This window comes from Arachis ipaensis, chromosome B02 (assembly GCF_000816755.2).
Source record: "Arachis ipaensis cultivar K30076 chromosome B02, Araip1.1, whole genome shotgun sequence".
In the NCBI taxonomy this organism is placed as follows: Eukaryota; Viridiplantae; Streptophyta; class Magnoliopsida; order Fabales; family Fabaceae; genus Arachis; species Arachis ipaensis.
In genome coordinates this window covers 97,247,253-97,271,582 of record NC_029786.2, presented here as the reverse complement: position 1 = coordinate 97,271,582, position 24,330 = coordinate 97,247,253, and the positions used below count along the sequence as shown (strand labels likewise).

At 36.8% G+C, this 24,330-nt stretch overlaps 3 protein-coding genes across 6 annotated transcripts; 2 read left to right on the top strand and 1 right to left on the bottom strand.

The window, feature by feature from the left end:
- On the bottom strand, nucleotides 315-1,121 carry LOC107627758. The gene has a single exon (XM_016330582.1). The coding sequence runs from the start codon at nucleotides 1,119-1,121 to the stop codon at nucleotides 315-317; it is 807 nt and encodes a 268-aa protein (XP_016186068.1).
- On the top strand, nucleotides 10,638-14,155 carry LOC107625870 (probable inactive receptor kinase At5g67200). The gene is made up of 3 exons (XM_016328604.2): nucleotides 10,638-11,438; nucleotides 12,838-13,294; nucleotides 13,447-14,155. Exons 1-3 carry the CDS (start codon nucleotides 10,755-10,757, stop codon nucleotides 13,995-13,997), a joined length of 1,692 nt encoding a protein of 563 aa, XP_016184090.1. The 5' UTR covers nucleotides 10,638-10,754; the 3' UTR covers nucleotides 13,998-14,155.
- LOC107625868 (B3 domain-containing transcription repressor VAL2) lies at nucleotides 16,549-24,330 on the top strand. 4 transcript variants are annotated; one of them, XM_016328603.2, is made up of 13 exons: nucleotides 16,549-16,858; nucleotides 17,060-17,200; nucleotides 17,895-17,976; nucleotides 18,075-18,176; nucleotides 18,544-19,187; nucleotides 19,328-19,424; nucleotides 20,055-20,229; nucleotides 20,358-20,434; nucleotides 20,614-20,931; nucleotides 21,460-21,509; nucleotides 21,673-21,786; nucleotides 21,878-21,945; nucleotides 23,511-24,330. In XM_016328603.2, exons 2-13 carry the CDS (start codon nucleotides 17,088-17,090, stop codon nucleotides 24,281-24,283), a joined length of 2,613 nt encoding a protein of 870 aa, XP_016184089.1. In that variant the 5' UTR covers nucleotides 16,549-16,858; nucleotides 17,060-17,087; the 3' UTR covers nucleotides 24,284-24,330. The 4 variants fall into 4 exon arrangements, with proteins under 4 accessions (XP_016184089.1, XP_016184088.1, XP_016184087.1 ...); XM_016328602.2 differs by having other exon boundaries at nucleotides 16,549-16,905; nucleotides 20,506-20,931; XM_016328601.2 differs by having other exon boundaries at nucleotides 16,550-16,708; nucleotides 20,506-20,931.

Genomic DNA, 24,330 nt, shown 5'->3' with positions numbered 1-24,330 from the left:
TCATAGATGCCAGACACAGAATCGATGGTGTACATTGGGCATGAGCTCCTTTACTGCTGAAGCCAAACCCTGAACCAGTAAGACATGAAATTTCCATTATCGTGCCTCAAACAGACCCCCAAAAAATATTAAATGACCTCAAACAAACCCCCCAAATATATTAAGTGACGTCAAACAGACCCTCGCAACGAATACATTTACTAATCACAGTCCTCACAGCAAGTATGAATTGATTATACAAATAAATCTTTTTAATCACAGTCGTCACAGCATATATGAGGTTAATTATACAAATACATTTACTCATTTACCTTTTACATGTCTGACATAAAAGCCCATTTGTTAGTCATGTAGTCACCCAAGTCATCAAGCAGCAGGTCCAAAAACCACTTCCAATTCTCTTTATTCTCAACATCAACAATTGCCCACGCAATTGGATGTATATGGTTATTGGCGTCCTGAGCCACTGCTGAGAGTATTTGTCCACCAAACCGAGTCTTCAAGAAGGCTCCGTCGAGTCCGATCAGTGGGCGGCAGCCAGCCTTAAAACCCTTCTTACATCCATCCAGGCATACATACATTTTTTCAAATATAGAATCATCCCCTTGAAGATATGTACCAATCTTTACTGTTGAACCATGATTACTCTTAAGTAGAGTTTCTGCATAATTTCTAACCAAACCATACTGGGCAGCTACATCACCGTAAACAATATTTCTTGCATCCATTAAAGCTCTGGTTAGTGATGATTTGTTTAGATCCAGGTCAAACCTTCTCCTGAAATATGCTTTAGCTTCACTGTGCTTTAAGCTCAAATACCTCCTCAATTTCTTTACCAACTTGCCAGCAAGCCATCTCCTGTTGGCTGCCCTGTTTTTTCTCATCCTAGGATATATGTGTTCATTCTTAAATGTTTTTAATTGCCAGCATGTCTCCTCAGAATCCCTGGATGCATAAGCAACCCATGGACATCTAACCATATCCTCATCTTCTCCAGTTGTCCACTTGCAAATAGCTCTGATTCTGTAGCTCTCATTCCTTCTAAATTTAATCTCCCTACCCTCTTGAATGGTGAATTCTCTCACAGCATCCATAAATTCATTCTTGTTACTGAACTTCATTCCAACTTGTAGCTTTAGTTCACCGAATCGGCCACCCTCGGAGAAGATTGGGTGCACATCATCAGCATCATCGTCATCACTCCACTCTTCATCTGAGTTTGGGGGGTTTTCAATTCTTTGGACTTCCAAGAGTCGTTTCCATCAGAATCATCGTGAATTGGATCATATGTATCATAAGATTCTTGGTTGTTTTCTCTGTTGTCCAGCACTTGCGCCCAATCTACTTCTTCATCAGAATTCTCCACAACCAGACCGTCATCTTCTTCTACTGTTTTCTCCTTGCCCTTCTTCCAGACAGCACCTGGAGCATGCTTCAACTTAAATTCTCTCAACCTAGCTTCCGAAAGACCACCTTCAATATCTGATTCAGTAGAACTGTCTTGTGGTCCAGGCTTGTATAGGCTGTCTTCTACAGATTCGTACGAGTCATGCGAATCACTGTCACTGCCATTATTGTCATCGAGGTGTATATAGATTTTTTTGCTGCCAGTATCTTATTTTTGTCCCACTACTCTTCCTTTTGGTCTAGCAGAGGATCTTGTTGCAGTATGAATTGATTTGGATGAAGTGGCTTTAGATTTGAGGGCTAATTTGGGTGTTGGATTGGGCTTGGATGCTGATTTGGGTGTTGGATTGGGTTTGGACCCGGACTTGGGTGTGGACTTAATTGTATTTGATGTGGGATTGGGTTGAGGTGCTGGTTTGGATGTGGACTTGGGCTTAGGTGTAGGTTTGGGTATGGGCTTAGGTGTTTCCTTAGGTGCATGTTTGGGCTTAGGTGTAGGCTTAGTTTTCTCCTTAGTTGCTGGCCTGGGCTTAGGTGTGGGTTTAGGTGCTGGTTTTGGTTGGGGTATCTCCTTCACCAGGGGGACAGAAGCAGATGCTGGTAGGGACTTGGATGTCTCTTTGGAAGGGCCTTCACTTGTGCTGTTGATGGGTGATTTGATATGGGATGGAATGGTTGGTGTATCATTCTTTGGGCTAGGTGTGGTCCCCTTGACAACGTTTTCAGTGGCATTGGATGTTAGCTCTATCAATTCAGGTACTTCTTCCTCTACCATGGGTTGGGAAACTCCATGCTCATAGTATATGTGCACTGTTCCCTATTGTTCTTTGCATAGAAGCACATCTCTACTAGCTCTTTGTCATGACTTAGTGCTCGCAGTCCACTCTTCATATGTCTACTAGGAACAAGCCACCAACACTCAACCATGTTATCATAACCTAGGATCTTGTAGTCTCTTAGTGAAAATACATCTAATACGTCCTCATGCAGCCCAGTCAACTCATCAGTGTGATCATTGTCATAAACCAAACTGCCATTTGGTTTGGTGACAAAACTGCCTCCATGATGATACACAATCGTTATACCTTCATCCATCTATAAATAAGATTCAGGAGACACAATAATTAAAAACAACACTACAATAAATTGAAAATAGTAATTTAGATTACAGACAATTCAGTTGGGGCTTAGTTCTAATATATTAAACAACTTAATCAATTAAAAGTGTTTTGGCTACCATTAAAAAATATGAATATTTTGTTAAAGGTATTTGGTTTAATTTCAATCTATCTCATGCAATCCTTAATCATGAAACATGAAAGAATAAAGCAAGTAAAATCAACAATATTTGGATACAATTACAACTTTGCTAATCAAAGTAAATTCAACTCTGACTCAAGTATCAAACTATTATGCCATACAACACTACCCAACATTGCCAATACTTCACAGAATATAATGAAACAAGTACAATCCCTTTTACTTTATGAATGGCCAGAATGAATAGGGACTAGGAGACCAGGTATCTTTAACCATAATAATAATAATAAACAGGGAAACCTTCAACAAAACATACCAGCTTGATCTGCGTTTTAATTATTGTTAAAGCCAATGAGTATTATTTTCAATCTATAAGTGAAAAAGAAAATAAGAGAAACTCACTGTCCTATCTAAAAAAAAGAAAAGAGAATAAAAGGGCAAAAATTTTTCACAACTGATTGCCAAAGTAGAACAAAGAAGTTAAAATCTTCACACAATCAATTACATAACTAACAGTCACAAGTATCTGAAATACCTAAACATGAAGGATTATGCTTTTTACAAGGATAATTAATGGCAGAGTAATTCAGACACCAGAAGCAAAAAAAATCCAATTCATTTCTCATTTAATAGCTTATTTGCTGTACCACTTAATGCAATAATCTGCACAATAATTATGCATGGAACAACAATATAATGTTCACATCTCAACAAAAATAAGTAATTTGTAATGAATCTCGTAAAAACTTATTAAGGAAGTACGAAAAAGTAAACTATCACATGCATTATCGAAAATATTAAGCATTTAAAAAGATGCCTTTTTTGCTTTTTAACAAGTGCCGTGTTAAAATACTCATTGGAAAATTTAAGGGAAGGGTTCTTGAGAAATAAAATAGACTCCACTTTAATCATTAAGTCATTCCTTCCCTCAAAGATTTCAACTAGTAATCACATCCTTAAAGTTCATGTATAAAAGTAAGATTTTTTTTTATCAAAATTATATTCTTGTTATGATCATTACATAATGCAGTACTCCCTTTCCACTATATCAGTACTCTTGTAAATAATAGTACAAGAAGGAACAAGGAAACACATGAAAGCAAAATTGTCAAGTGTGTTCATTAAGCAAAATTATATTACAACTAGTAATCACACCCTTAAAGTTCATGTATAAAAGTAGGATTTTTTTATCAAAATTATATTCTTGTTATGATCATTACATAATGCAGTACTCCCTTTCCACTATATCAGTACTCTTATAAATAATAGTACAAGAAGGAACAAGGAAACACATGAAAGCAAAATTGTCAAGTGTGTTCATTAAGCAAAATTATATTCCAACTAGTAATTACACCCTTAAAGTTCATGTATAAAAGTAGGATTTTTTTATCAAAATTATATTCTTGTATGATCATTACATAATGCAGTACTCCCTTTCCACTATATCAGTACTCTTGTAAATAATAGTACAAAAAGAAACAAGGAAACACATGAAAGCAAAATTGTCAGGTGTGTTCATTAGTCAGGAAACACATGAAAGCAAAATGAAATACGAAGAATCAAAGACTGCTCAAACGGACAAAGAACTGAACGACTCAGTTGATCACAGTCACACACATGCAAAAAAAATTAAACCCTAACAAACAAAAACTCTATCATCATCAACAACCATAATCAACCACATTCTCCCAAAGTTTCACTGATGAAGTAGACTGAAAAAAAAATGAAAAACAACCCACAACCAACATTTTGAGAAAAACAGAGCATGGTAGTTGAGAGCAGCATTTTTGTTACTAACCTTTTTTGCAAAAGATGACTCCCAGGTAATTAATCTTCACAATGGGGAGCGAAACAAGTAAGAAAAGTTTCAAACCTCCATTACTGCGACACCCATGGCGCTTCTCTAACGGAAACGTATACGACGGGATGAGAAGGAAGAGAAAGGGTCAATTGGGTTTCACTTTTGAAGTGGTTAATGTTTGGATTTCATTTAACCCCTTTTTCATGTCAACGACGTCGTTTCTAAGAATTTCGGTGCCAATAGTAAAATGGCGTCGTTTTGAGACTGCCAGGTGTCATCTAAAATTACCAGGTCAACTCTCCGGTGACGAAAAACCATATAAGGGCCAATTTGAGGCGCGAGTCAAAATTTCAGGGTACAATTAGAGTCAATTGAAACCTGGAGGGCTAAATTGAGTCGGGGGTCAAATTTCAGGGGCCAATTTGAGTATTAACTCTTCAAACAACCTTAATGGCAATGGCAATAGATCCTTTGAGCAAAGAGAGCAAATATGATAAATAGTTGCATCTATACTTGCATTGTTGGACCCGGTCAAAGGAAGAGCTAAGTGTGTTGATTAGGGAAATAGTATTGGTCACTAACCTCGTTTACAAGTATTCAAGAATCCACATGTTAAATTTCCTTGCCAGGATAAGGTGCCAATAACAACTTCTAGCAATGGTGAAATTTTTGGTGAAAGGATTTTTTTGTTACTTTCTAGACAGCAAAAAACATTGAGGTAAGCATGTAGAACAACTGAACAAGTGGTGGATGGAAGGCCTTGTTGCACTCTGCGAGAGAGGTTAGAAGTTGGCGAATAGTGATAGCAGACAGTGCAAGGGGTTCCATACGCATGTCGTCTTTCCATACATGTGGTCAGCTTCTCGCACCATGCGGGAAATCAGTATTTTCATAATCGGACTAATAGTCTTATATGTTAGAGAATCATTAGAATCAATTTAGGTCAATTAGTATCATCTATATTTATATAGCATATTTATACATTAATTGTAGGATTCTATGTCTTTATTACTTTGATTCATTTAGCACCTATAAATACCCCTTGTATATTGTACCTTTCGACACACTAAATAATACACTCTTCAGATTACTCTCTTAGTCTCTTATTTTTAACAAGGTATCAAGAGCCTAAAATTTTTTTTTCCAATGAACATTTGTTCATAGCCTCCTTATTTTTCTATTCCGACAGTGCTTCTTTGCTCTGGTTTTTCGTTCTGTTTCCGACGCTTTGGTTCGTCACCTTCGCCATCATTGTGTTCGTCTCTCCGTCAGGATTTCAACGCCGCCGGAATTGTCGCCTGAGGCCACCGGATGCACCGTCACGCGCCGCCGGAAGCTCCCTGCCCACCTTCATTCTTCCTCATCCCAGATGCTTTAGTAGCCGTTGGATCTTGCTGCTGATCAGACGATCCTGGAGCGCCCACGTGTCACGCCATCAGCTTCTCCTGCGACCCGCGATTGACCCGACCCGGCCCGCTGGTTGACCTGCTCGCCACCTCACCGCCATCCTGTCCTCTCCGTCCTCTCACGGGCTGCCACGTGTCACCGTTCTGCTGATGTGGCAGACAAGCAGGACCCTCCCTAAGGTTTTTTGGTGAGCTCTTTCCAATTCTGCGCTCCGTTTTCTCGTTTTCTATTCCGAATTTGTAGTTTCTTATCCCTTTTTTTTGCTATTATTTCTATTCCTATGGAAAAATTGGATGTCTTTCAGCCTATCCCTGTTATCCTTAATGGCTCCAACTATGCACATTGGGTTAAAGCTATGCGAGGATTTCTTAAAGGGCAAAAATTATGGCGATATGTGGCTGGTGATATTGCCTGTCCTGTTAAGCCAACTGTGACTGACAAATCCAAAGATGGTGCCTCCAAATCCAAGGAGGATGTTGAGATGGACTATGCAGAGAAATTGGAAGATTGGGATAGTAAAAATCATCAGATTATCACTTGGTTCTGCAACACTTCTACTCTTGGCATTCATTTATAGTTTGGGCATTTTGATACTGCTAAAGAGGTATGGGATCATTTGGCAAAACGTTACACTATTTCTGATCTCTCTCATCAGTACCAACTGCTTAAGGAACTTCATAACCTTAAGCAAGAATGTGGCCAAGCAGTTTTTGATTTTCTTACTCAGATGGAGATTATTTGGGATCAGTTGACCTCCTGTGAGCCTGTTCTTAAAGATCCTACTGATGCTAAGGCATATGAGGATTATCGGAACCGGACACGTCTCATCCAATTTCTGATAGCACTTACTGATGACTATGAGCCGGTCAGGGCTTCTCTTCTTCATCAGAATCCCTTGCCTAGTCTTGAAGATGCTCTTCCTCGTCTTAAGTCTGAAGAAACGCGCTTGGAATTGCTTCGTTCTAAAAGTGAAACTGTCTTTGCTACCACCGACAGAAAGGGCAAACTCTGTTGACACTGTAACCGGCCTGGACATTCCTTCTCCGACTGTTCTTCTATTGAATGTCGTAAGTGCAACAAAAAGGCCACATTGGCTCCAATTGCCCAAAACTGTTCTGCCATTATTGTAAGCTCTCAGGTCACTTGATTGCTATCTGTCCTACTCGACCACCACGTTCAGATCAGAACAAGTATCAACCTTATCCCAACAACTCTCCGCACGTGCCTGCCTCTACTGCTGCTGCTGCTACTGAGTCCACCCCTTCCACATCTCTCAACACACCTTCTGTCTCTCCATCAGATATTGAATCCCTTCTTAAGCAACTTCTCTCTTTTTCTAGTAATACCTCTGCTACCCTTTCCACCCATCCATGTAATTCGAAATGGTATTTTGATTCTTGTTGTTTTAATCATATGTCTCCTTTGCGTCATCTTTTCTCGTCGTTGTCTCCCACTACAAATGCACCTTCTGTCAACACTGCTAATGGTTCCCTTTTGCATGCAACACATCACGGGATTATTTCACAGTCCAATATTCATATCTTTCTGATGCTTATTTTATTCCAAAATTGAATTTTAATCTTATCTCTGTCGGTCAGCTTGTTGAACTCGGTTTTGATGTCATTTTTTCTATTTCTGGTTGCCGTGTGCAGGATCGTCGGACGGGAAAGATCATCGGGACTGGTTGTAAGGTCGGACGCTTATTTGAGCTCGAGAACCTTTATGTTCCCTCTACAAATCTCTGTGCTGCTTTCTCTCCATCTACTCTTCACTTGTGGCACCGTCGTCTTGCCCATATCTCCTTAGGAAAATTGCGTCCTCTTATATCTACGGGTGTTTTAGCTCAAGTTCAAAATGAGTCTTTAGATTGCATTTCTTATCGCACTGCAAAACAACCTGCCTTACCCTTTAATAATAATTCCTCTATTTCATGCTCTCCTTTTGATCTTATTCATTCTGATGTTTGGGGCCCCGCTCCCACCGCTTCCACCGCTTATATGGGAGGGGCTCGATATTTTGTCGTCTTTATTGATGATTATTCATGTTTTACTTGGGTTTATTTGATGACTAATCGTTATGAGTTGCCTCAGATTTATATTAACTTTGCCACTATGGTTCGAACTCAGTTTTCAAAAGTCATTAAAATTTTCAGACGTGATAATGCTATGGAATATCATGACTCCAAAATTCTAAATTTTCTCGCTGAACAGGGTACTTTGTCTGAGTTTTCTTATCCTGGTACCTCTCAACAAAATGGTAGAGTTGAGCGTAAACACCGTCATATTCTTGACTCTGTCCGTGCGATGCTTATTTCCTCTTCCTGTCCTGAGCGTGCTTGGGGTGAAGCTGTTCTCACTGCTGTTCATACAATCAATAAACTCCCTTCTTCTGTTCTTGGTAACACTACTCCCTTTGAGCGTCTTTATCGTACTTCTCCCGATTATAGTTCTCTCCGTATTTTTGGTTGTGTCTGTTTTGTCCTTCTTCAGCCTCATGAACACAATAAGCTTGAACCTCGGGCTCGCATGTGCTGTTTTCTTGGATATGCTTCTGAACATAAGGGTTATCGTTGTTGGGATCCTATCTCTCGCCGTGTTCGTATATCTCGTCATGTTGTCTTCTGGGAGCATCACATGTTCTCTAGTTTTTCCTCTTTTGAGTCCATTCCTTCTACTCCGTCACCATTTTTTACTAACCCAAATGTTGATCTCTTTCCTAGTGATGATACTACAGGGTCTACCCCAAGTCCATTCCTCGAGGCCCCTACTCCTCCGCCTTCTCCTTCTTCATCTCCCGATGATTCCAGTCCGGACGGCGATCCCGCTCCTACCGTCATGCCTCCTCCTCCCACTCGTTCTTCTAGGGTAAGGAATCTACCTCCTCATCTCCTTTATTATCATTGCTTTTCTACTATTCTTCATCAACATGAACCTAAGTCATTCAGAGAGGCCTCCACAAATTCAAATTGGCAACAAGCAATGCAGGAAGAAATACAGGCACTTGAAAAAGTACACACTTGGGATTTGGTTGATCCTCCTTCTGATCAGGAAGTTGTGGGCAGTAGATGAGTATACAAGATTAAGACTCGCTCTGATGACTCTATTGACCATTACAAGGCACGCTTGGTTGCTCAAGACTGTACGCAAGAGTATGGTATTGATTATGAAGAGACTTTTGCTCCTGTCGCTCGCCTTACATCTGTTAGAGCTCTTCTTGCCATTGCTGTGGTTAAAAGATGGTCTCTCAGTCAGATGGATGTGAAGAATGCATTTCTTAATGGGGATTTGAAAAAGAAAGTCTATATGAAACCACCTCCGGGATATCCTTGTCCTTCCAGTAAGGTTTGTCTCCTTCGCAAGGCACTTTATGGACTTAAGCAAGCTCCTCTTGAATGGTTTGACAAGTTCAGCACTACCATATGCAGTCTTGGTTTTATTTCTAGTCCTCATGAGAATGCCATTTTCATTCGTAAAAGCGAACATGGAGTTGTTCTCCTACTTTTGTATGTTGATGACATGATCATTACTGGAGATGATGTTGATGGTATCTCTGATCTCAAGGCCTCACTTCACCGTACCTTTGAGATGAAAGATCTTGGTTCTCTCAGCTATTTTCTTGGCCTCGAGGTCATCTCCACAGATGATGGCATCTATCTCTCTCAGGCTAAGTATGCTTCAGATCTTCTTGCTCGTGCTGGGATTACAGATAGTCGCACTGAGTCTAATCCTCTTGAGCCTAATGTTCGATTTACCCCTATGGATGGTACTGTTTTGGATAATCCGACTCTCTATCGACAGTTAATTGGAGGTCTCGTCTACTTGACTGTCACCCAACCAGACATTGCCTATCCAGTTCTTGTCCTCAGCCAGTTCTTGTCAGCTCCTCGTACTACTCACTATGCGGCAGTTCTTCGCATTCTTCGGTACGTCAAAGGCACTCTATTTTATGGCTTTTATTTTTCTGCCCATTCCTCTTTGACCCTTCAGGCATACTCCGATGCTGATTGGGCTGGTGATCCCACTGATTGTCGTTCTACTACTGGTTACTGTTTGTTCCTTGGCGACGCTCTCATTTCTTGGCGTGCTAAGAAGCAAACGTTCACTGCTCGCTCAAGCACAGAAGCTGAGTACCGTGCCCTCGCTGACACCACCGCTGAGGTTATCTCGGTTCGTTGGCTTCTCGAAGATCTGGGTGCTCCTCAGTCGTCCCCTACTGATGTTTTTTGTGATAACTGCAGTGCTATTCAGATTGCCCATAATGATGTGTTTCATGAACGCACCAAACACATTGAGATTGATTGTCACTTTGTTCGGCAACGTATCCTTATTGATGTTGTTTGTCTCATTACTGTTGGAACACTGGATCAGACTGCTGATATCTTCACGAAAGCTCATCACCCGACTCGTTTTCGGATTTTGTTATCTAAACTCAAGTTGGTATCCTTAGCTCCCACTTGAGTTTGAGGGGGGATGTTAGAGAATTATTAATTAGAATCAATTCAAGTCAATTAGTATCGTCTATATTTATATAGCATATCTATACATTAATTGTAGAATTCTATATCTTTATTACTTTGATTCATTTAGCACCTATAAATACCCCGTGTATATTCATATTATTTTATATCATTAAAAATATTAATAATAATTAATTAATGATTACAAATTACAAAATTTATTTTTTCTAACTTTCTTCTAATCATTAATTCAATTTTTTTAGAAATAGTTTAGTTACCATCGTATCACACATCACAACTAGGCATGGAAGAACGAAGACAATAAATGAGTAAACCGAGTAGTCATGTCTCAGACGCGTTGACCGAGTAAAGCGACTTAGCATAACTTCTGCACTTCGTTGATACCGAGAGGTAGAGCGAGTTATGGCGGCATCATTGGTAGGAGGAGCTGCCATAGGAGCTGTGTTTGGAGAACTCCTGAAAGCAGTTATAGATATGAAAGACAGAGCTGTTATGTTCAAACCAACCTTAGCATACCTCAGAACAACGTTAACGGCGATTGATCCGGTGATCAAGGAGATAGAACAACAAAACAACGAACTGGGTCGCGCGAACGCCGAGCTAGAGTTGTTGATCAAGGAAATGGAAGAAGGCACAAAGCTTGTTTACAAGTGTTCCAAAATCCACAAGCTGAATTTTCCAGCTAGGATTCGGTACCAAGAACAATTGGTAGCACTGGTGGAGTCTCTGGTGAGGTTCTTTATCATTGATATGCAGGCTCAGAACGCAAGAGATTTGAAAGAGACGTTGATGAAGGTTAGAAGAATACATAGTGCGGTTAATAAGATGCAATCGAATAGCAATGAAGAAACTACTGCTGGTGGTGGTTCAGTTTCTGAATCTGATTCTGCTAACGTACCTGTGGAGTTGAATCAGATAGATGTAAATGATGAGACTACTGTCACAATTCAGCAGCAAAATGATGAGAATGTAACGGAAATAACTAACTCTGTTTCGGAAATCACAGTCCAGTTGGAGACCCTTCGGAATGATTCTGTTGAGCAAGTCATGGAAGATGGCACTAGACTCTTACACATTGCTAGCCAAGTAAGTGTGTTTACTGTTTATTATTTACTTGGATGCCAAAGTTAAATTTGAAAATAATTGTGTATGCCAAAGCTAACTACTATAATTCTTGTAACCATGCCATTTTCTTTTAATTATTAGAGGACATTGTTGGATGAAACAAAGTATTATTTGTATATCACAAGGTGAGATTGATGATTTTAGATTTAATTGGGTTATCCTAGGTAATCAATGACTTTTTTGAACAACATGAACATCCACTAATAAAATAAAAATACACTACATCTCCAAATTACTCACCTAAATCTTAATATTAGAATAACCATCCACATACCTAGTAAAATGAACATCCGATATATTCATTGTTTAATATTTTCATTGTCTACCTATACTTTTTCGATTTAATATAGGACAAAAACAAATGATTAAATCTCTATAGTGGCTTCTAAAATTTATGTCTTTTATTATTTTAGTCTCTCAAATTTAAAATTCACTGTACGAATCTCCGAGATCTAGCTTTCGGCACTATATTGATCTTTGGACTCTTTCTGATATTGAATGAATGAATGGAATGCTGAGTTAGCTCTGACTTGTTACGCTAGACACACGACTAAATGATGTTGTTTTGTTTTGGAAAATGAAGAAAGATAAAATGATTTGTACATTATATAAAGTCTTCTTCATCTTCTTGTTTGTTGTCTTGTTTAAACACAAACAAAATAATACTGTTTAGTCCTATATGTAGCGTGAGAAGTCAAAGACAGATTAGCACTTCATTTGTTGCTAGAAAGAATTTAGGAGCCAATATAATATTCAAATCTGAATCTCGGAGATCAATATAATGAATTTTGAATTTGAAAAATTAAAATAGTAAAAACTGCAAATATGGAAGATCATTTTGAGATTTAGTCCAAAAGATATAAATTACTTATTTATTATGAAGTGTATATTTATGCACTTGATAGTAGGCACTGTCTCAAACTCTATCAAAAAGTGGAAAGAAGGATTGGGTGTGAGTGATGAAAACTACACTAAAACTCTTAAAGACAGTAGAGTGCAACACTATGTATAAAGAATTAGGTGTGAAAAATCATTGAACATCATGTAATTTTAAATAAATTTATACCAACAATCCAACTAGTAACTTATTTTTCGACCAACATCACTAAATCTTTTTTAAATTATTCTTTTACCTCTTCTCACATTTCTTCTTCCTCCTTCCAACACCACAATTTCACCCTTTACCATTGCTGTAAAAAAGTTGTACGCCTCTCTAGACATAGAAATATTTTATTAATTTGAAATAGTTCCACTAAGTTTTGACTAAACAATGTTGGTTTTCTATTTCATTATGAATACTTTTTTCAGAACATTACTTAACTTTCTTCATCATTCATGTTTTGTTTCCTTATGTATATAGACTAAAGAAGAGGCAAATAATAGTCAAGAAGAAAAGCAGTTGACGGTTGTCAAATCCTATGATCAATCATATACAGATCAGAAGAGATTCATGGGTATATGTCTGCCTACAACACCAATTCGACGTAAGAAAAGTGGTGGAAAATTCACTTTTGTTGAAGGGTGTCCTTACAAATTTGATATTGAGGATTTGTTGAGAGGTTCTGCTGAAGTTCTTGGACATACAAGTTATGCAACTACCTACACCACAGAGATGAAGAATGGCGTAACACTAGTTATAAAGAGATTAAAAGATGTGGTGGTAGACAAGCAAGAATTTGAACAGAAGATAAAGATTGTGCAAAGAATTTCTCAGCACCCAAATGTTCTGTCTCCTCTTGCCTGCTATTGTTCCAATGATGAAAATCTACTGATTTATGAGTACATGCCAACAGGCAGCTTTTCGAAGCTATTGCATGGTAAATCTGATACTTGTTATTATCATTTTGAATATTCGTTTGAAGGAAAATATTGAGAATTTCTGAAATAATAAAGTGAACCGACCTATATAAATCGACTTGAACTTTTTGGTTATTTTTCTTATTGGACCTACTATGAAACTTGATGACAGAAACATCCGAAGATAGAGATGTCCCATTAGATTGGAATTCAAGAATGAAGATTTCACTTGGAGTTGCCAAGGGTCTTGCTCACATCCACTCTCTCGAAGGAGGAACTTATGTCCATGGCAATGTAAGATCATCAAATGTGCTTGTCACAAATGATCATCAAGGTTGCATATCAGATCTCTCAATGGCGTATTCACTAAGTAACTCCTTCGACCAATTTAGAAAAACAGGTTACCAACAAAACGAAGGCTGGTGGTTGGAAGCAATGAAGGAAGAACTGACCCCCCAAAAATGTGATGTGTATAGCTTTGGTGTACTTCTTTTTGAGATGCTAACAGGAAGAGTGCCATCAGAGTATAATGATCTACCAACACATGTTAAGGATCTTGCTATTGACGGCTTTCCTGTGTATGATAGTGCAATTAGTCAAATTTATAAAAAGTATGCCAGGAAGATGAGGGAACTGGCAGAGAAATGTACGTTTCAACGGAAAGAAATACCATCCATGGCTAGTGTTGTTAGGGAAATGGAAGAAATAAGAGCACTTTATTAAATCCAATAAAGGTAAGTTGTTTGGCACAATAATCTTTGGAATAGTCATGTTTCGGTTCATGCAATTAGAGTCTTCTGACAATCTCTAATTGCAATATATCTGTTATATAATGTTTTATATGTCAATCAATATCACATAAACTTATTTTGTTGTGTTAATTGCTTGGTCCAAAACGTACATACACGAGGGATAGTTAAGTTGTTTATTTTTAAGGGCAAAAAACCCACAAGAAGTGTCCAACAATAAGAAGAAAATCTCAAACTGAGAGCCTATGCTCCAACTTGGCACCGGTACCCTCTTATTACATAACGGATGAGTAATTAAAAGGCCAATTTTACTATTCTTATGAGTTGGTACTAAATTTTATCTCACTTGCTTTTGTAGTAAGTTTTATTTTTTTTAAAATTATTTATTTTTATATTTTTAAATTAAATATTAATTTTTTATTTTTTATATAAATAAACACCATCTTTTAGACACCATAGCCTTCACCATTTTAGTATTACAAAAAAGTATGGTTAATAATGGAAGTTCCTAACTAACATACTCATAATATTACATGTTTGTAGATAATTTATAAATGTCACACATCATTATTTATATATTAGATTTTGGAATTGAATTAGACTTATTTAATTTTAATTCTAATATAGTATTAGAATTATCTAATCTAATGTTGTTAGAACAAATATTTATACTTCAAATAAATTTTTCTGATTTAATATTATTAAGCTATTCACCTACAAATTTTCACACTCCAAAATGTATTTCTCATTGAGAAAGTATAGAGAGTCAATGACCTAAGCGTACAATAGGTACAATGGAGGTTTAGGAAGTATTAGAGATATGATCATTAGTGTTACATTGTCTTGTCAGGTTACGTTTTTTGGATGAGTGGGTTCATGATATGGTACTAGAGTTCTAGATTTGAAAGGTCAAAAGTTCAATTCTTGGTGAACCCCAAAATCAGCTTACGCTTAAGTCATTGGCTCCCTAACAGTACTCTTTCTCATTTTATAAACTAATTTTTGAAATTAAATTTAGTTTAACCCATTCAATTTTAATTCTATTTCTAATTTCAATTCTAATGCGTATAAAATCTCAAAACTCAAATGATGGAATCCTATTTTTCCAACAGAATTTTGTCTATATTGTCATTCAAAAATTAAAAAAAAAAAAAAAAGACAAAAATTAAAGTAGTGAACAAACTCGGAGTATGAGCATTGAGCAAAATTGTAAGTAATTTTATATTTTCAAGTTTTTTCATAAACTAAATTCAATCAAATTAAATAATAAAATTTAAAATAATATTAGTTATAACTAATTTCTTTTATGTTAAATCAATTTAATTAAATTTAGTTAACAAAAAAATTTAGATGTAACACTATTTATTTTTACTATCCAAAAATCGACTGATGCTTCAGCATGATCCTCCTATTCAATTCTTTTGCTAAGAATATGGATCTAGCCCTGAATATTTATTTTAGGTTCCAAACACTTGTTTAACCATACTAGTAAATTAATCATTAGCTTAACTCAAATTAGTTTTTAGCTGAATCTATTTATAGACAACTGGTTTACTTTTGGGCATTTATATACAAATACAATTGTAAATTGTTGTTACAGAAAATTGAGGACGAACATTTCAATGTCAAAAACTGAAACAACAACTTTAAGCTCCAAAAACAAAAACAGGAAAAAGGAAAAACTGTTACCAGCCCAATCCAACAATGATATATCAATGAAGTAGCTTAGGCCTTCAAGACCAAAAACACTATGAAAAAAGGAGAGAGAAAACAGAAAATGGGAGTAATGTGCTGACTGCTGTATGACATAGTCATTCCACTGAAGCTTTAAAGTCAAGACATCATCATGAAGGTTGCAACTTGCAAGCAACTTGCGGATTCTATGCCTATTACATTCGTGCCGTAAAGTTAAGCAACATCCATCCATAACAATTAACAAAACCAGAGAGAGACAGAGAGAGGGAAGAGAGTCGCCTCTCACCAGCCACCACCACATGTCGCCGGAAAATACCACAACGGCCCCACCTACCAGTTTTTTATTAATATTTTTTAAAATTAGTATTTTCTTATTATTTTATTTTATTTTATTTTTAACTTGTTTGTAAATTTTTAATTTTCTTATAGTGGGCTGATGCACGCTTTTTGCCTTTTTGGGCCTGTCTAAAGATATTATAAACCTTTGTGTTTCTAAGTGTTCATTATATTTTGATTCTGATTTAATATATATGATTTTTAATTCTTTTATTTTTTATCTTCACTTTCCAGTTTCCACTCATGATTTGTGCACTAGGATAGTAACAATTGCTTATAATATCAATAATTTTTCTTTCCATACACTCATATACTTTAATAAGATTTTTATCAAAACATGGTCAATGATAGATATTAGAATTAATAAGTGCTAAACCAAACAACTGAATTAGAAACGGTACAAACACATGCAATTTGAATCAATATTATTGTTTTCTATTCTATTTAACAACCAACAGCCATCACGATAAAGCTAACAAATTAATAGAGAGTCGTGCATGCACTTTTGAGTGCCTCTCTATTTTTCCTTCCCCTTTCTTATTCTGCATGCACACGCCTTCTCTCTCTCTCTCTCTGTCTCTCTCTCTCTAACATCTCTTTCTCTCTCCCCTGGCGGCCGTCGATTCAACTCTCCGATTCGATTATCCTTCTCCGGTGAGATTCCTACTTCTCTCCTACTACACCTAACTTCCTCATCACCTAATCGAATGCCAATCAAAAGCAATAGTACCAACTGCTTCTCCCTCTCATCTTCGTAGAACTCGCCGAAGCACGAAACTTCGACTTAGCTTCGGCGAGCTTCTGGTAACAGATTCTTCCAACTCGAGCTCCATTTCTTGTGTTTAATTTCGGTATTAGCGTTTCTCCGTTACTATATTTTGCGTTGTATTTTATTTTCTTGAGCTAGTCAAATTTAATTTTGTGAGGTCTTTGTCTGAAATAGAAGCAATTGTTAGGGTTTCTCTTTTTGATTAATTGAACTTTGTATGTGTTATTCTGGTGTAGTTTGTTGCAGTGAAGTCGTGAAGTATTAATGGAGTCAAGGAGCTGCATGAACGTGGTATGCGCCACCTTGACGTCGATTCAATGGCGCAAAGGTTGGGCCTTGCGATCCGGCGAATTTGCCGATCTCTGTGATAAGTGCGGGTAATGTGTGATTTCACTTTCTAGATTTCAAATTAGCACGCTCGATGAGTTTATAAATATCAGAAAATCAGAGATATTGTATAGAAGAAGTAACTAACAGTGGTGTTTAGGTGTAACTACAAGTATGTGATTTTTGCCTTTACTATTCTCAATTGTTGTTTATTTTCCATGTGGATTGCTACTTCATTTTGAAAATATTCATTTCAGTCGTTTTTTTTTTTTTTGGTTGAACAATTTCAGTCTCTTTTAATCAAAGTTTTGACCTTTGGCTACCTATTTTAGTTACTTATTTATTTATTTATTGTGGATTTTCTAAAGTTGGTGTGCTGCTGGTTTGGACCACTATATGAAACTCCCCATGGCATATATCCATTAATTTTTACTATATATTCAAGAATGTAAATTGAAATTTTAAAGCTTCCATTGATGTGTTCAAAAAAGTCGGAAAGCAATTACTGGGTGAAGATAATATGACAAGTTGCTTTTATAATTTTAATTATTGCTCTTGTTTTGCTGCCACATAAGTAGCTAACAGTGTGATCTAGGTATCGTGTGCTTTGGATTACATGATGACTTCAATCAATACTGCATTTAACCTTATTTACTTGATGCAATTTCAGCCATTACTGCATGACAACTGTCTATTCAGATTCCTAAATCTTCTTCGTCTTTATTTTTTTGTTCTCTACTGTAGTTCTGCATATGAGCAATCAACATTTTGTGAAAAATTCCACTCAAATGATTCTGGTTGGAGAGAGTGTGTTTCATGTGGCAAGGTAGAGTAAAACTCACCTGTGTAACTTATCCCCAGTCCTTTCTACTCTTGCACGTGCTACTCTATGGTTAATGATCCTGTATATTTTCTTATCTGTAGCGTCTACATTGTGGATGCATTGCCTCTAGGTCTCAGCTTGAGTTGCTAGATTCCGGTGGTGTAAGCTGTATAAATTGCACAAGAAATTCAGGACATCAACTTGTAAGAAAAATTAACATTTAACTTATCAAAGCTATACTTTATCTTTTTCATTGCGAATACCAAACAGATAATTCACCCCTATTTCTTCCTGAAACCATCAGATAGATTAGCATTTATCATGCTAGCTTGCAGGTCTTAATTCTTAGATTAAATTTCCTGTTTGTCATAATATTGGTAAGTTTACTATTGATCAAAATTTAGGATATGAATTGAATGCACTATGATCTATGAAATAATAGCAAATTGTGTGATGTGAGCTTCGAAATTCAAGGTTGGTCTGTCATTTATACTTTTTTACTTATTGCATAAATGGTTATTTTGTTTTGATGCCTCAAGTCTGCATTTACATTACAATATTACTTGACAGGTTGCGGGTACTGAAAAGCCTACTGGCTCTGGGGCATCAAAGATAAAGAACGTCAGTGAACAACTGTGTCCATCTCTGGCTAACCAATTAAATGTCAGGGGTATGCAAGTAGGACATTCCACAGATAGTGATGGGCTGAGATGGTGGCTTAAACCTCATAATCCTGATGCAAATGTCCCTTTTCCAGAGATAAAAACAGAGGAAGGTTTGCCTTCTACTGCAGAACTTGGAAGCCAATTGATATCACAATTTCGCTGCAAATCTAATGGTTCATCTAGGGTTGCCAAATCAGACAACTGCCAGGCAGATATGGAGATGCAAGATATATATGAATCATTGGCACATGCAAATTTGAGTATGACTCTTGCTTCTCCTTCAGGAAATCCAAATCCCTTTCATAGTGCCATTGCTGATGAAAGGGAACAAAGTAAAACCTCGCCTCCACTTTTACTTGGGTCTAGGTCTCGCCACCTTTTACCAAAGCCTCCTAGGTCAAGCCTTGGTTCAAGCTTAGAAACAAATGCAGCTATGGTGTCCCAAATCCGTGTAGCAAGGCCTCCTGCCGAGGGACGTGGAAGAAATCAGCTACTTCCCCGTTACTGGCCTAGGATTACAGATCAAGAGTTGCAACAAATATCAGGAGAGTATCCAGTTTTGCAATTCAGTTTATGAATTGTTAGTTATTGTCTAGATACTTTATACATTGTGATAAGCATGTTATCTTGATTATTGCTCTTGACCTCATAAAAACATTTCCTTAACCATGATTCATGATATGTTTAAGTTCAAATTCCACCATTGTGCCACTCTTTGAGAAGATGCTTAGTGCAAGTGATGCTGGTCGAATTGGTCGCTTAGTTTTACCAAAAGCATGTGCTGAAGTAAGTTTTCTGAACACAGACGCTGAATTAACATATTGTTTGTCATTTTTATTAACCAATGATTTTCTTTTTTTGGATTAAAAAAAATTCATTAAGATGAGAAGGATAATACAAATTCGGGCATCCCCTGTACAAAGCAAAAACAAAAAACAAAAGAATTATCTATAAAGCATAGCTTCCCAATCTCTCAACATGTCTCAGAAGGAAAGTAGCTTATAAAGATCATGAGTTTTACACCAACTAGATGCTAGGCTAATTCTATCCCATAAAACATTCTTCTAAGAAAATCTGTAATTGAAGGTGTGTGCATTATTCTCCAACCAAATAGTGGTGAAAATTACACATTGCCAAAGATATTACCTCTTTTCTACTACCAAACCCAACAAACCTACATCAAAAATGCTAAACTAGTTGTTCCATAAGAAAACAGCTATTGGAAAATGCAAAAACAGATGTGGATTTGACTCTAAATTTGCCCCACATATAACACACACGTCATGAGAGATGGTCTTATGTGACCTTCGAACCTAAGAGAAGTCATTGGTATCAACTAATGATTGTCCCGGTCTTTTTTTCTTCATGAGTCTAGTGTTTTGTTAGAACTGAAACAGTAGTGCGTTGTGCATGCAGGCATATTTCCCTCCTATCTCTCAACCAGAGGGCCTTCCTCTACGAATCCAAGATGTGAAAGGAAAAGAATGGGTGTTCCAGTTTAGATTTTGGCCAAATAATAACAGCAGGATGTATGTTCTAGAAGGTGTAACTCCTTGTATTCAGTCTATGCAACTGCAAGCTGGAGATACTGGTATATTTACTGAGAATTACTTAATTTGTGAAGTTGCTAGTTTTAGGAATAGATGCACTACATATAGTTGTTTTTTGCTTTTGATTTTATAATTATATGTTTAATTCTTTTTCAAAAAAATGCTGCAGTAACTTTTAGCCGGATGGACCCTGAAGGGAAACTTATTATGGGGTTTAGGAAGGCAACAAATTCTGCTGCAGTACAGGTAACAGCCGCTTTTAGCTCATATAGCAAACTCAAACTTTTAGAATTGATACATAGTCTCCTATTAAGCAGGAATCTCATCCATCTAATATGCCCAATGGCTCTCATTCAAGTGAAACTTCCTATTCTGGTGTTTATGAGAATCTACCTATATTAAGTGGTTATTCTGGCCTTCTCCAGTCACAAAAGGGAAGTTCAGAATCCCCGCTAAATACGCTGTCTAAAAAATGGAATTCAGCTGGTGGTGACATGAATTGGCATAATATTGAAATTCCTGAAAAAAGGACAAGGGAGGGATCATTTTTGCCGCCTGTGCTGGTTCCAGAGAAGAAAAAAACCAGGAATATTGGATCAAAAAGTAAGAGGTTGCTTATTGATAGCCAGGATGCGCTGGAGTTGAAGCTTACATGGGAAGAGGCACAGGATTTGCTTCGTCCTCCTCCAACTGCTAAACCAAGCATTGTCATGATTGAGGATCATGTATTTGAAGAATATGAAGTAAGTAAACCATTTATAAGAAGCTGGAACTTTGCAATGCCATGTTATTGCATGTAAATCTAAAGTACATCAAATTGGTTTCTTATTAATAATAGAAAAACTTTGAAGTAAAGCCTCCACTCAGAGAGGTTACATAAATCTGATTAATTTTTTATAAGGTAAGGTATGTTTTTTGTCCTTAATGTTTGCAATTTTTTTTTAAAATATCCCTAACGTTTAATTTGATTCAATTTTGTCCCTAATGTTTTCAATTTGTGTCAAAATTATCCTTGGATGTTAATTTCATCTCAAATGTTATGGACAAAATTGAAAACGCCTAAAGATAATTTTGACACAAATAAAAAATATTTGGGACAAAATTGAATAAATTGAAAACATTAGGAGCAAAATTGAATCAAATTAAACATTAGAGATATTTTAAAAAAAAAAAACCGCAAATGTTGCGAACAAAAAATATACTTTACCTTTTTTCATATTAATGCCTGTTTAAGATATTCCACAGCAAATAACTTACTTTAATTCATACAGGAACCTCCTGTCTTTGGAAAGAAGAGTATATTCGTAGCCCGCTCTGCTGGGTAAGATGGATGTGTGTTAGTATCTTTTGTTTATTGCATGTCAGGTTTTTCCTTTCATGCTATTTCTCATATTTTTCTCTTAAATTTTGTTTTTTGTCTTTATAACACAGAAGCTTATATATATCAGTTGATCATCTTAATTTTGAATTTGATTGGAACTCAGGATAAATGAGCAGTGGACACAGTGTGATAATTGCTCAAAATGGAGGAAGTTACCAGTTGATGTACTTGTTCCCCCTAAGTGGACATGTGCTGATAACTTGTGGGATCAGAGCAGGTGAGAAGTATGACTTTATAGTGCAGTGCACTTGTTAACAAAGCATGTTCTTTGTAAGACAATTATTTCAGTTTCTCGATGATTTTGCTAGGCGTGCATGTTCTGCTCCAGACGAATTGAGCCCAAGGGAGATGGATAATCTCTTGCGACTGATCAAGGGTATATCGCCACCTCTTGAATTCCTTTAAACCCCCATTTTTGTCTAATCAATGCTTATTAAGAGATACTGGTAAAGTTTAATTCATCTACAAAAGTATATCTCCCTTGTAAGACAATTATTGATGAAGCTGTGTTCCCCTCTCCCCAACTAACCTGTCTGCATTCAAGGGCATGCTACATAGTCTCTGTTTCGATGAACAAATTTGATAATTGATATACAGTTCTGAACAATATTAAGAAATAGATTCTCTTAGGATAAGTTTCGATGAATTTGGAAATATAGTGTTCCTTAACATAACAGAAATTGAATCAGTAATGAATTCCATAAGCTGTCGTTATTAAAAGGAGGCAGTTGTTGATGAGTATCTCCATTTGTTCTTATTTCTAACATTTTCTTTATCTTTATTCATTTTTTTATCTATCAATAGATAATGGGAAATCATGGTTGAAATGCTAGTCTTCTGTTATATTTTTCTACTTTTTTAGACCAGGAATTATACTCTAAATTGGTTTAGCTGATTAATTGGGTGCCTACTCTCATAATTGTGTAGAGAATACAGAGGGAGTAAGAATGAATGTTCAGTTATGTGGGTCCTATCCCTTTTTTTAAATAAAATATAATTCCACTACTAAATATGCCAACACTATGTATTCTATGTATATATTTACTCTCAGTATTGCCCATTAATTGGACCCACAAGGAAATTTCAGTTTAACATATAAGTGTGTCCATACTCATAATTATTGAGGACGAGGATATTTGTATGTGTTTGCAAATCTTGTTATTAGTCAACTATTATGTCAGTATTAACCATTTGTTGCGATTAGTCATGGCATGGGAATGTAAAATTATTGACTATAAGATCTCGTAGGAATTAAGAGCCCTACAATTGGCGTGGCTATTAAAAATAAACTAGCATACCCAATTATAAAGAATTTTATGTACCATCTTCCAGTATGACAGTTGCTATACCAATCATAATTCTTAAGCACACTTAGGTATCTTAAATAGATTAGTTTCTTTAGTGAAGAGTAGAATTGGATGAAAAATAAAGATTATCACTAAATTTATAGAGAATATGGCATTGCAGATGATTTTATATTATTTCCTCTATCATAAAAAGGATAATGACAATATTCACTCTTCATTAAAAAGTGTTCTACACCATAGCATAACCCTTTTAAATGATGGCTTTAAAGTGATACTATGGTACTTCTATGTTACTCTTTTATAAGACCGAACTCAAGCCAGTCGCCATTAAATATCTAACTGATCTTTACCCACCGATTGCTAGAACTGACTTTTTCTGTCATTTTAGGATAGCCAAAAATGCACTAGACAGTAGACAATATTGATTTGTTGTAGGAGTTGCTACTATAGAGTCAGTGCTGGTCTTTAACCATTTCTGTCTTGCTCATTTAGTTCTTTGTCTATGCATCTTATTCAAAATACATGCTTGCTGAAAAAACTGAATTATGTTGCATGTATCTGGTTGTGTATATGGTTTCAACTATTTTTTTTTATTATAGTATCTAAGACACTGCAATTTGTAATTTTGGGATAGAATTCAAGAAACAGCGAATGACTGCCAGCCAAAGACCAACCTTAGAACATGAATCTTCCGGATTGGATGCTTTGGCAAATGCTGCAATACTTGGAGATGATGCAGGTGACCCTAGCAGAGCACCAGTTGCTGCCACTACGAAGCACCCTCGGCATAGACCTGGTTGCTCCTGTATTGTATGTATCCAACCACCGAGTGGGAAGGGCAAGCACAAACCTACATGCACCTGTAACGTGTGCATGACAGTAAAACGTAGGTTTAAAACCCTTATGATGCGAAAGAAGAAGCGGCAATCTGAGCGTGAAGCAGAGATTGCTCAGAGAAATCAGCAGTCATGGGTGACCAAGGATGAATCTGAAGTAGAAAGCACCTCTCAGCATTTAACTCGAGGTGATGGTTCGGAGAATGAAGCAAGGGTGCCAAACGAGTTAGATTCAAGGAGTCAAGACCATGCGGATGATGCAGCCAAGGGACACTTAGATTTGAACTGCCAACCTGATCGAGAAGATGCTCAAGCTGGGACAAACAGCATGAGCATGATGAGTCTTCTTGAAGAAGCAAATCTGCCATTGGAGACCTACCTGAAGAAAAATGGTCTTACTAGCTTGATGTCAGAACAGGAAACAAATTCAGCCTCAAATATGCAGGCACAGACGACCAATGACAGTGAGGGAAAACAAAATGAGGATTGTTGTACTCCTTCTGCTGTTCAGGAGCAGGAAAGCAGTCCCGAAGAGAGCAGTGAGCAAGACAAAGGCCAAAACAATTCATGAGGTTTTTGCTACCTTCATTTTCTTTTTCTTTTCTAACTCCAAAGTCT

What these genes read in the sequence shown, in the direction of transcription:
- LOC107627758 (XM_016330582.1), bottom strand. Translation starts at nt 1,121, where the DNA reads ATGAAGTTCAGTAACAAGAATGAATTTATGGATGCTGTGAGAGAATTC.
- LOC107625870 (XM_016328604.2), top strand. Translation starts at nt 10,755, where the DNA reads ATGGCGGCATCATTGGTAGGAGGAGCTGCCATAGGAGCTGTGTTTGGA. An exon ending in TCTTACACATTGCTAGCCAA is followed by an intron (nt 11,439 to 12,837) that starts GTAAGTGTGTTT and finishes TTATGTATATAG; the next exon opens with ACTAAAGAAGAGGCAAATAA. An exon ending in CTTTTCGAAGCTATTGCATG is followed by an intron (nt 13,295 to 13,446) that starts GTAAATCTGATA and finishes ACTTGATGACAG; the next exon opens with AAACATCCGAAGATAGAGAT.
- LOC107625868 (XM_016328602.2), top strand. Translation starts at nt 17,088, where the DNA reads ATGGAGTCAAGGAGCTGCATGAACGTGGTATGCGCCACCTTGACGTCG. An exon ending in GAAATTCAGGACATCAACTT is followed by an intron (nt 18,177 to 18,543) that starts GTAAGAAAAATT and finishes ATTACTTGACAG; the next exon opens with GTTGCGGGTACTGAAAAGCC. An exon ending in TACCAAAAGCATGTGCTGAA is followed by an intron (nt 19,425 to 20,054) that starts GTAAGTTTTCTG and finishes TTGTGCATGCAG; the next exon opens with GCATATTTCCCTCCTATCTC.